Source organism: Coregonus lavaretus (assembly GCF_964263955.1).
Source record: "Coregonus lavaretus genome assembly, chromosome: 6".
Lineage (NCBI taxonomy): Eukaryota > Metazoa > Chordata > Actinopteri > Salmoniformes > Salmonidae > Coregonus > Coregonus lavaretus.
Window position 1 is genome coordinate 32317864 of NC_139993.1, and position 13246 is coordinate 32331109.

General features: G+C 43.4%; 1 protein-coding gene across 1 annotated transcript; it reads left to right on the forward strand.

The window, feature by feature from the left end:
* The first annotated feature begins 1299 nt into the window (after positions 1 to 1299).
* On the forward strand, positions 1300 to 11114 carry LOC311131246 (cystathionine gamma-lyase-like). The gene is made up of 12 exons (XM_084164107.1): positions 1300 to 1621; positions 2024 to 2105; positions 2285 to 2380; positions 2532 to 2641; positions 3023 to 3157; positions 4659 to 4716; positions 4820 to 4897; positions 5202 to 5354; positions 5655 to 5776; positions 7616 to 7668; positions 9698 to 9836; positions 10151 to 11114. The coding sequence occupies exons 1-12, from the start codon at positions 1445 to 1447 to the stop codon at positions 10163 to 10165; spliced, it is 1218 nt and encodes a 405-aa protein (XP_084020233.1). The 5' UTR covers positions 1300 to 1444; the 3' UTR covers positions 10166 to 11114.
* The last annotated feature ends 2132 nt before the right edge of the window (positions 11115 to 13246 follow it).

The window sequence follows — 13246 nt, forward strand, 5'->3', positions numbered from 1 at the left end:
TAGGGACCAAATCTTTGGTGGCTCCATATCTAAATCTTTTAAATTCAGAGTACATAAATCACCATATTTGCCAACTTTGTTGCTTTTATCAGTGAAGGATTTCACCAGCTTGTGATGGATTTGCTGCCATTTTTTTAAAGGTTGTGTACTTTTTTAAACATCTGCTTCTTGGGAACCGGTTGATCAATCTGCAACAAATTTGGTATGCAGCATCAAGGGAAGTAGTTATCTTCCTAAAATATTTTCATGAGTGAAGCGCAAACAAAATGGCCGCTATAGGGAAACTTCTGGTGGCCATTTTGTAAGATGGCTGCCACGCCCCCTAGGGGCCAAATCTGTGATGGCCCAATATCAAAATCTATTCAGAATCTATAAACCTACCTCTGCGCCAAATGTTGTGCTTTTATCACAAACTGAACAATGCATTTGCTTAGACCCACTATGAAGAGAGTGCTGATTGTCCTTCAATTCATCAGAAATGTTTCAGAGGAAAATTATGTGCATTTATATAACTACCCTAAATAAATCTTCTGCCAGGTCCATAGTCTGTGGTTATAGACCCTAGATGGACTGTGGATCTATAAACTTTTCAATTTGACTTTACAGTCAAACTGTCTTCTGCCTGAAACACTGAACAACATAGCACACCGGCTCCCCCCTGTGGCACAGGACTGGAAATAGTGTGCTAGAGAAAAACTGTACTGCTTTTTATCACAGCAATATCTTGACTCTCCTCCATAGTATCAATGGGCCAATGGGAGTGTTGTTGTTTGACTTTTTTGTACTATGAAGAAAGATACAAATTAAGTATGTGGAAAAAATACACAAAACTGTCTTCAACTAATTGGTGGTAGAAATGTGTGTCTTAGATTACTTTCAAACTAAGAACAAATAACATGATTTGTATGTAATCAGGGGCGGACTGGGACCAGAATTCGGCCCTGGCATTTCTAACACACCGGCCCATTTTTTCCCTTGAGGCCCCCACACCGGCCCATTTCTTTCCTCAATGCTCCCACACCGGCCCATTATTTTTCTTGAGGCCCCCATTACTAACCAGATCATTCCAATGTTGCGCAAAAAAACAAGTTAGACAGGCCCACTGGGCTAAAAATGGACCAGCCCTCAAAATGCCAGATAGCAAGTCCGCCCCTGTACGTATGTAAGAATATAATGTAGCATTCTCTTCCTCCAATTGGCTCAAACCATGCATTGCATCCTGCAAGCATATAAAACAAGCCACGCGCTAACATGGGTCACGGGACGCCCCTATTGAAACACCAATCGGTGCCATCCTCCCCTTGTAGAGAAGCAGTGATTGGGTTACAAAGGATATGGGTATTACACGTCGCCGCTAAATGACAATTTCGTTTTCAATAGGATTATTCAACGGTAAAACATAGCTACACATCACTCTCAGGGAACCGGACTGGATTTGTAACACATGGCTTCTTCACACCAACAAAACGACTTGTCTGCCGGTTTCCGCGTGCAGTTCAAATCTTTCGCAACAGAGGCGATCCACGTTGGGCAAGAACCGGAGCAATGGAACTCTATGGCAGTGGTGCCACCTATTTCTATGTCCACCACGTTCAAGCAGAATAGACCTGGAAATCATGCTGTAAGTTGCCTGATGCAATAACATTGGTGTCTGGTATCGAGGGGCGTTAGTTCAGTATGGGGTGTCTTTCCGATCGGGTATACTGAACCGGTCCTGTTCAACGCATTTCCAGGGGAAATGTTGGTGTTAATATTCATATGTATGAGAGTATGGTTGTTAGTCTTTCCCTGCCTAGCACATACATTACACATTTTGTTCCACAGTCAGAATGTTGGCTGCTCAACCTCTGACAGTGATGGAGAAATGAGCTTTTTGTGATGAATATTGAAAGTGAAAGTTAACGATTTTCATTAGATTTTACCGAATCATTAATGACCAGGTGATTATCAGTACCAGCATCTGTTTATTTATGAAAGATGTGGCAAATGTGTGCTCTTTAAATGTAATGTATCTTTTTATCAGGGTTTTGAGTACAGTCGTAGTGGAAACCCGACAAGAAACTGTTTGGAGAAAGCTGTTGCTGCTCTGGATGGAGCAAAGCACTGTAAGTGTTCATGTCAGACACCATTACCTCGTGAATTTGTATCTAATAAAATATAACAATTTAGAGAATATATAGCCTACATGTAGAAAATAGATATCTACACAGACCATTAACTAGCCTCCTGTGTACTTGAAGATAATGTATTATTTGAACTATCATTAACTGAATTTCCTGTGAAGGTCTTGCTCTTGCCTCTGGGCTGGCTGCGACTATGACCATCACTCACATGCTGAAAGCTGGAGATGGCATTGTCTGCATGAACGATGTGTATGGAGGTAAGACATGGCCCACACTGTCTGTAAAACTGTCTAGAGAACCACCAAAAGGTAGACAAAACGTTGTGGGTGAAAGAGTACACACATATTTATGTTTTATTTTATGCATATGACCATGAAACATTAATACATTATGTATTTGTCTCTACAGGGACCAATCGTTATTTCCGAAAGATTGCTGCAGAAGTTGGCTTGGATGTGTCCTTTGCTGATTGCACCAAAATCGAATTGCTCCAGGCTGCTCTTAAGCCGAACACAAAGGTGAGTGGAATTCTAAGTCTACTTGATTACCTTATTTCACTATATTTATTTTTGCCTAAATCAACCGAGGTTTCAGGTTTCTTATTTGTACAAGAATAGATGTCATCCAGCATCAGCGCTATTATTTCCCTTTTGTTCTTCATGTTAAGTGCTCCACCCTGAGCTTCGCCGTGAGTCAAGGGAACATCAGACTCCATTTGAGAATTCAATAGGAGGAGCTTTGCTCTCACTGTGACTTGTCTCTCCAGTCCATACATGACTATAGTTTAAGACCTACATGTTATAGCTGTGAGTTTTTGGTTAGGAGCCAAACTATGAAACCCAAACACCTGTTGAACTTCTATTTAAAAATATGCTCTTTTATTTTCTATCTTTATGTAGTTGGTATGGATCGAGACCCCCACCAACCCCACTATGAAAGTGGTGGATATCCAGGCCTGTGCAGAGGTGGTCCACCAACACAACAAGGTTACCGTGGTGGTTGTGGACAACACTTTCATGTCAGCCTACTTCCAGGTATGTAAATGTTTGTTTTATTTATATATATATGTATGTATGTGTGTATACATACATCAAATCACATTTTATTTGTCACATACACGTGTTTAGCAGATGTTATAGCGGGTGTTGCATGTGTTATTTCATAGTTTTGATGTCTTCACTATTATTCTACAATGTAGAAAATAGTAAAAATAAAGAAAACCCCTTGAATGAGTAGGTGTTCTAAAAGTTTTGACTGGTAGTGTATGACTGTGTTTGAGTAACCCTGTAAACACACACTCCATTCCTCCTGTGTGGATGTTCCTGAGTGTGTGTGTTTGTAACACTTTAAACACACACACCATACTCTTCCCCTTGAACACGAACAACATCTTCATCAGCACTCTCACACCAGCCCTCGAAGGCAGCCTCAAAGGCAGTTACCAGTTGCCATTGAAATACAGTAGGACTGTAATGTGACTAGCAGAAACCTCCATGACAGCAGACAGCCGCTGTTACTTCCATCATACCATACAAGGCTAGTGAGAAGTGGATTAGTAGTGTCTTAGGTTGTTTCTGTTTGAGGCCTGCAGGCCCACGTTAAAGCACAGCCTCCTTCCTCTCTCTGCCTGCAGTCACTTAGGTTACCGCCTGCGTCACACTGCTCTGCTCTTTCATTTCCTCTTTAACAGAGGAAGAGAGTGCTGCTCCCAAAAGTTTAAGTGAAGATATTACAAATGAAACATGAGCAGTGGGCGCTCTCGCTGCTGTTTCTGCTACAAGACAAGAGCTTGCAATACAGTATAGACAAGACCCATTGAGTCACAACCTGATTAGTAGGTCCTAAAACATTGTCTGGCTACCCAAACTCCTTGCTTGGGCCAAACGCTACACCACGCCATGGAGTGCTGCCTCAGATGACCTGGCCTCCACAATCACCCGACCTCAACCCAATTGAGATGGTTTGGGATGAGTTGGACCGCAGAGTGAAGGAAAAGCAGCCAACAAGTGCTCAGCATATGTTGGAACTCCTTCAAGACTGTTGGAAAAGCATTCCTCATGAAGCTGGTTGAGAGAATGCCAATAGGGGGCAAAGCTGTCATCAAGGCAAAGGGTGGCTACTTTGAAGAAGCTCAAATATAAAATATATTGTGTTTAACACTTTTTTGGTTACTACATGATTCCATATGTGTTATTTCATAGTTTTGATGTCTTCACTATTATTCTACAATGTAGAAAATAGTAAAAATAAAGAAAAACCCTTGAATGAGTAGGTGTGTCCAAACCTTTGACTGGTACTGTATATAATTTATATACACACTGCCCTGTTTGGTGTTGTTGGTTATGCATTGCTACATTCAGCCCAGTGACAGTTGGAGATTAATAAAGCTTAATGATTTGAATTGAATGGATGTGTTCCTTCATTTCACGCTCTCTTAAGTTTCCTAACACAGACCAGCTCATACCAACTGGATATGAGAGGAAACAAGTCATTGATTAAACCAAAAATACTCTGTGCTCGTCTCTTGCTCTTTAGCGCCCCTTGGCCCTCGGAGCAGACATCTGCATGTATTCAGCTACTAAGTACATGAATGGTAGGTACACACTGTTTGTACATTGATGTTGACTGAGGAGAATTCCCATTGGGTTTGATAACATCTGAGTTTAAATGGGAGTTTTGTTTTATTTGATTGTCAGGTCACAGTGACATTGTAATGGGCCTGGTGTCTGTGAACGATGAGGACCTGTATGAAAGACTGAGGTTTCTACAGAATGGTGAGAGATTCATGAATAGCAACTGGCAAAAAGCCATGTATGTTTAGGTGATACACCTGCCACATTTTTACCCTACTATGACTGAAGCAGTTGAACTTCTCAGTGAAGAAGTTGCTCAACTCTTGTGACCTACTTTCGCTCATCAAACATTCACACATGCTGGTGATGCCAGGACTTTCCACCAATTATAAACCGCTGATAAAGAAGGCTTTGTATAGCACCCTTGTTGGTTGTTTGTCTGAGGGGCTGATTGGTGTATTTTGTAATTGTTCTTCCTTATTGTGCCCTAATCCTGACCCTAAAGCCCTCGGAGCCGTACCGTCCCCCTTTGACTGCTACCTGTGTAACCGCGGCCTGAAAACCCTGCACCTGCGCATGAGGCAGCACTTCAAGAACGCCCTGGCAGTGGCCCAGTTCCTGGAGGCCGACCCCAGGGTGGACCGAGTCATCTTCCCAGGTGACAGCGGGGGGGATCTCTGTGGATATCAACATTTCAAAATAGTATTTCTGTATGTTGCATAAAACACATGTAACTTATTTTGACATGACCTGCTTTCTGGGCATATGGATAATAATACATTTTTCAATGTAGTCTCTGGTAATTCCCTGGGCCAGTAGAAACACATACAGTTCAGTCACAGCACATGCATCTCCAGTTACCCTCATATTCTCTGTGATTGAGTGGACCGCACCCTGTGGTTAACGAATTTAACAGTTGACTGACCGATTTGACTCTTATTACCTCTCCACTCTGCAGGCTTGCCCTCCCACCCCCAGCATGAGCTGATGAAGAGACAGTGCACTGGCTGCCCAGGGATGATCACCTTCTACATAAAGGGAAAACTGGAGAACGCCACCATGTTCCTCAGCAACCTAAAGGTAATTACAGAATTGAGACGCTCATGTCTGATTCACAAGACAATACCAAGACGAGCTGTACTGGGCTTATCTGGTTATGCATACAACATACAGTGAGGGAAAAAAGTATTTGATCCCCTGCTGATTTTGTACATTTGCCCACTGACAAAGAAATTATCAGTCTATAATTTTAATGGTAGGTTTATTTGAACAGTGAGAGACAGAATAACAACAAATAAATCCAGAAAAACGCATGTCAAAAATGTTAAATGTATTTGCATTTTAATTAGGGAAATAAGTATTTGACCCCCTCTCAATCAGAAAGATTTCTGGCTCCCAGGTGTCTTTTATACAGGTAACGAGCTGAGATTAGGAGCACACTCTTAAAGGGAGTGCTCCTAATCTCAGTTTGTTACCTGTATAAAATACACCTGTCCACAGAAGCAATCAATCAATCAGATTCCAAACTCTCCACCATGGCCAAGACCAAAGAGCTCTCCAAGGATGTCAGGGACAAGATTGTAGTCCTACACAAGGCTGGAATGGGCTACAAGACCATCGCCAAGCAGCTTGGTTAGAAGGTGACAACAGTTGGTGCGATTATTCGCAAATGGAAGAAACACAAAATAACTGTCAATCTCCCTCGGCCTGGGGCTCCATGCAAGATCTCACCTCGTGGAGTTGCAATGATCATGAGAAAGGTGAGGAATCAGCCCAGAACTACACGGGAGGATCTTGTCAATGATCTCAAGGCAGCTGGGACCATAGTCACCAAGAAAACAATTGGTAACACACTACGCCGTGAAGGACTGAAATCCTGCAGCGCCCGCAAGGTCCCCCTGCTCAAGAAAGCACATATACAGGGCCGTCTGAAGTTTGCCAATGAACATCTGAATGATTCAGAGGAGAACTGGGTGAAAGTATTGTGGTCAGATGAGACCAAAATTGAGCTCTTTGGCATCAACTCAACTCGCCGTGTTTGGAGGAGGAGGAATGCTGCCTATGACCCCAAGAACACCATCCCCACTGTCAAACATGGAGGTGGAAACATTATGCTTTGGGGGTGTTTTTCTGCTAAGGGGACAGGACAACTTCACCGCATCAAAGGGACGATGGACAGGGCCATGTACCGTCAAATCTTGGGTGAGAACCTCCTTCCCTCAGCCAGGGCATTGAAAATGGGTCGTGGATGGGTATTCCAGCATGACAATGACCCAAAACACACGGCCAAGGCAACAAAGGAGTGGCTCAAGAAGAAGCACATTAAGATCCTGGAGTGGCTAGCCAGTCTCCAGACCTTAATCCCATAGAAAATCTGTGGAGGGAGCTGAAGGTTCGAGTTGCCAAACGTCAGCCTCGAAACCTTAATGACTTGGAGAAGATCTGCAAAGAGGAGTGGGACAAAATCCCTCCTGAGATGTGTGCAAACCTGGTGGCCAACTACAAGAAACGTCTGACCTCTGTGATTGCCAACAAGGGTTTTGCCACCAAGTACTAAATCATGTTTTGCAGAGGGGTCAAATACTTATTTCCCTCATTAAAATGCAAATCAATTTATAACATTTTTTACATGTGTTTTTCTGGATTTTTTTGTTGTTATTCTGTCTCTCACTGTTCAAATAAACCTACCATTAAAATTATAGACTGATCTTGTCTTTGTCAGTGGGCAAACGTACAAAATCAGCAGGGGATCAAATACTTTTTTCCCTCACTGTAGTTGCTTGAACCATGCTGGAAAGAACTGCAAGGATCGGCTCTATAGTATGAATCGGGCATCATTGTATTTTACTACAGTATGTGTTGAGGATTCAGTCACGGATGGACACTGCAATAATGTTTTGTGCTGTTTTTGATTTCAAGTTGTTTGCACTTGCCGAGAGCCTTGGTGGTTATGAAAGCTTGGCAGAGCATCCGTAAGTATACCCAAATATCATCAATAAACCTTAACATTAAACTGCTACAATATTAAGATTAATTCACTATTCCGCTAGTCTGGTTAATCACAATGTTTCAGCTGAACCAATTAATATGCTGTGGTATGAAAATGGACAGTATTTGGATTGCTTCACTTTTTTAACAACAATGCCACAAGGGGGAAGCAGTGGTTAAGATAATCGTATTTATTTATATTTAACCTGTTCAATAGTGGAAGAGTTAGACCCGCACACTGTCGAAAAAATAAATAGATCCAAAACTGAGGCTTGAATGCAAAATAAAGATGTTTATTGAAACAAAACAAACGTTTCAGCCTCAGGCCATCAGTGTAAATTCTGATGATGGCCTGAGGCCGAAACTTTTGTTTTGTTTACACCTTTTATTTATTCACTTTCTTGCACTGATATATTCTTTGGGCACCATGATGTTAAAATAAACCTCTTTATAAACATCCTCCTCTCCACCCTCTCAGGGCTGGCTGTCTCAGGCTCAGCACACTCTTGGATTGTATCCTACCTGGCAGGCCGCTCCTACCAGGTGACGTGGAGAGGATCTGTGTCTGCACCACTTACTCTCACTACTGGTGTCCCCCAGGGCTCGGTTCTAGGCCCTCTCCTCTCTATACACCAGTCACTCGGCTCCGTCATATCCTCACATGGTCTCTCCGATCAATGCTACGTGGATGACACTCAACTACTTTTCTTCTTCTGCGTGCCTGGCAGATATCTCAACTTGGATGTCGGCCCACCACCTCAAGCTCAACCAGACGGAACTGCTCTTCCTCCCGGGGAAGGCCTGCCCGGTGAAAGACCTCTCCATCACGGTTGACAACTCCACAGTGTCCCCCTCCCAGAGTGCAAAGAACCTTGGCGTGACCCGGACAACACCCTGTCGTTCTCTGCAAACATCAAAGCAGTGACTCGCTCCTGCAGGTTCATGCTCTACTACATCCGTAGAGTACGATCCTACCTCACACATGAAGCGACGTAGGTCCTAATCCAGGCACTTGTCCTCTCCTGTCTGGACTACTGCAACTCTCTGTTGGTTGGGCTCCACACTTGTGCCATCGAACCCCTGCACCTTATCTAGAACACTGTAGCCCGCCTGGTGTTCAACCTTCCCAAGTTCTCTCATGTCACCCTGCTCCTCCGCACACTCCACTGGCTTCTAGTCGAAACCTCTCCACTACAAGACCATGGTGCTTACCTACGGATCAACAAGAGGAACTGCACCTCCCTACCTTCAGGTTGTGCTCAAACCCTACACCCCAAACCCGAGCACTCTGTTCTGCCACCTCAGGTCTCTTGGCCCTCCCACTCAGCCCAGTCCAAGCTCTTCTCTGTCCTGGCACCACAATGGTGGAACCAGCTTCCCCCTGAAGCTAGGACAGCAGAGTCCCTGCCCATCTTCCGAAAACATCTGAAACCCTACCTCTTCAAAAAGTATCTTAAATAATCCCCCCCCAAATAAAACAACCTTAACCAGCCCTTGCACTTGAACCCCCCCTTCCCCTTCTAGCTCTGACTCTACTGATAGCTACGATATTGAGGGAAAATGTACTTTCTGTGCCTGTGATATGTGGTTGTCCCACCTGGCTAGCTTAAGATGAATGCACTAACTAAGTCGCTCTGGATAAGAGAGTCTGCTAAATTACTAAAATGTAAATGTATTTTGCATTCAAGCCTCAGTTTTGGATCTATTCCTTTTTTCGACAGTGTGCGGGTCTCTTTCTTCCAGTATTCTTATTTTGACTCCTATGCACCTGGAACAGACCATTTTCAGTAGTAAGGACCTTTAAAAGAGCGCAGACGGCCTCTGATCATACCTGTTCAATAGTGTCATGATAAAATGTAGATGTTTTCAAGATACTCTGCTAATTGAGGCACAAAGTTATACACACCCCTGCATAACTTGTCCTTTATCAGAAATAAGCAACAACAACAAAAAGTACTTTAAGACATGGGTTCTCTTTGAATATTGAGCTATTACCTGTTCCCTCTCTCTCAGGGCGATAATGACCCATGCGTCTGTTCCGGAGAGTGATAGGGCCGCCCTGGGGATCAGTGACACACTGGTCCGTCTGTCCGTGGGGCTGGAGGACGAGCAGGATATCATCGAGGACCTGAAACAAGCCCTGAACGCTGCTGTAAGTACACTACTAAACACTACACTCTCAGGCTGCTCATAGCACACATCCTAAAAACAGGTGTCTAAATTCAGTTAGCCTAACACCAAGAACCACAGATTTCTGGCCAGCATGAAGTAAGGTACAGTATTTCTGCCAAATCCAGACAAATGGGTCCTGGTCAAGAAGTGATAATTATCCCAGGAATATTTTGCCCCACACATCTGTAGCAGATCTGCTGAATATCCCACTGCTGAATATCCCATTGCTCTTGAATATCCTGACCACACAAACAGTTGCTTCCATCTGTTGATTTATTCCCTTTTCTTTTTCAGCATCCAAAGCAGTAGTAGTGTCTTCAGGACGTCCCATGACCAGCGGTGGTCTGTCGTCAGCGGGACGGAGTGGAGGCGGGAGTACCCGGTGTTTATAGCCATGTACAAGAGCGGCGAGAGGGTGCTTTAACAACACACACAAACAATGATGCACTCATCATCAGGGAACAACCTGCTCTTTAAACATTACGCCTTCATTAATTATTACCAACCTTTGGATGCTGATTTTATCGGGAGCACTTCCAAGGACTTATTTATACATTTGGCTGCTTTTGCTTTGTCTGTTTTTTGTTTGTTTGGAGGGTGTTGATGGGGCATTGTGACAGAGGTTCTTATTCAATCAAAACTGGTATCCGGGACACCCTGGAGTAAGGCAAACATCAGTTGAGTTTCTTTCGGCTTCATTTAGTTATAACATGAACAATTATAATAAGGTCTTGCTCTGGAAACGTCTGGATAGCAGTTTTGATTAAATATAACTTTGTCTGGCTCTATCAAATGTATGCCTAGTTAAGGGAGAGTGGGGAAGCTTTGTCCCCAGAGTTTGTCTTAAAGGAAGTTGGCCAGTGAGGGAGTGCCAAGTGCATGCTTGTCCTTGCCTTGTGTCAAGCAGTTATATATTTAATGAATTTAATATATTTTTGATCGAATTACTCAAACTAGTGCCCGTGGTAGGATTCTTTGAGCTATGTGGTTGCTGAACTCGACCCACAACCCCAGAGTTCACTAACAGGCTTGTTCTCAGATCAAAACACTCAGCGACGTCACAGTTTTCTACCTGAGGAAAACCAACCAACCCTACGTCATCTTGGAGCTCTCTCTCAGCTGACGGTGTAATCTATCACATATCATACATACTGTATATCTGCCTGCTACTCAAGTATGTGCTTCATTTGGGAAAGACCCTGTTTGATAAGTGTCATTTGTGTGACCGTTAAACTAATTAAAATCAGTTTGCAGTACATTCATCTGTGCCTTTCACTTTCTGAAACATACTGTAGAATGTGGCCAAGCAGGCAACTCTGTGTGTAAAACAATGTATTTTAATATAATTAACAATGGCGTAAAACAACTTTTGGCAGCTACGCAACATCCGGGTCTAGCGTTAGCCACTAGCAGGAACAGGGTTGGTTACAACTGGGGTTGGAGCGAATACCTACAGTAGGGTTGCTGAGCCCTGCTCTAGTGCCACCTGTAAACTGTTATGCATAGGAGGCTATCAAGACAGATGTTAGAACCATAGTGTGTTTGACACCTGATTTTACATTTTTCTCAATAGTACTACCGCATATGATTTTACAACTAAAGACCCTTGTAAAATCTGATTGAATACTTTATGATGGAGGACAAACAATGATTTGATACCCATAATCCTCAAGCTTCTACAGTAGGGCTGTTTGATGTAGCGTAGCCTACCCCCCCCCCCCCCCCCCCCCCCTCCCCTCCCCTCCCCTCCCCTCGGTTTCTGGGTCAAATAAACTCAGGGTGGGTACTTTATTTTCAGATCAAGACTGACACACTGCTATCTGAAGAATCCTATACCTATGTAGACCAATCTCTGTCACACATTGACAGTGGTTCCCTGGCTCTCACTATTTGGTGAAACCCATGAATGAGTTTGGGGCTGGGTATGTTAAGGTTCAAAGGGCTGCCAGGGTGGGTACCTTACTTTCAGATCAAGACTGTCACACTGCTGTATCGTGTAAGTGTACAAGTTGAGATCTTATAAGAAACAATGTTTTGACAGACCCTGCTTTTCAGATGTGCTCCGTCCAAATGTTTTGATTTCCACCATTGAAACTGTGATTTGTTTTAGTGGTGGTGTTGAAATGTCCAGTGGCACAATGCTGCCCCAACACTGTTCCCCACCACTCAATGTCACTCCGCCAAGTCTGTTCCTTTGCTGCATAAGTTGAGACTATAGGTAGAAATCAAAGCACCCTCAATGTGTGTGTGAATACGTGTGCAACTAGAAATAAATTAATATATGCATTTAATAAAGTCAAAATTTTGTTGGGCCTTAGATGGTCTTGACCATCATGTGCTACAGTACATAATTTTCTCTATATGCGAAGGCTAATAGCTGTTTGTACAGAACCCTTTATTGTTGGTACCTCTTACCAGGGGCGCAACTTTGGTTTTAGAAGTGGGGGGGGGGGGGGGGGGGGGGGACATGTATATTTTTATCCAGTTGGATAAACACTCCAAACAGCCTACCCAACCGCTTGGAGGCATCCACATGGTCCTAAAGCACACCGTTGCCTAATTTTGTATCACATTCCAATTACAAAACTGGGGGTACAAAAATGCAAATTCAGAATGTGGGGGTGAAATGTCCCCGCCCCCAATGAAAGTTGCGCCCCTGCCTCTTACAACAGTGGTAACCAACCTTTTACAGTCAAAAAGCAAGCCAAGATCTACCGCTCATGTTTATTTAAACATTACTTTAAAAATTTAACATTAACCTAATAAAAACAGTTCTGTAGGAATGAGGTTTGTGCAGTAGGTCTAATACATTATCATAGCATATTGGCTATATGCCTGGCCTGCCAATATTACTCTTCTCAGACCATATTATATTTCAGAACTCGAGCTTTGATAACAAAATAGATCAGTTGGTGTAGCACTTGAGAGGCACAGCTGAGCATAAATTGAAATAAGCTTTTTTATTTAACTGGACTGATGGTAACTGCATCTGATTGTCATGGTTCTTTCAAGACAACTGTGAACTCGGAGAGAAAAAAACTAGGTCAAATCATGACGTCAGTGATCTTCAGGTCGGAAAATCTGATCTCTAGAAAGATGCCCGAGTTTCCGACTTTTAATTCCGAGTTGGATGACCGTTCAAAACTATTTTTTCCCAGTTAGATCTCGTTTTTTCAGTTCCCAGTTGTCTAGAACGCACTGAAGTCGGAGGTCTGAGATTTCTGAGTTCCCAGTTGTTTTGAACACGGCATTAGTCTCAGTGGAGGGAGGGAGAGAGCAGCAGAGGGTCTGCCTCTCACTGTCCCTGCTCTCTCCTTCCGTTCCTCTGGTGAGACTGACCAGAGAGAGGGGACAGTCTTCCACCTTATGGCGAAACTCGAGTCGCACCAC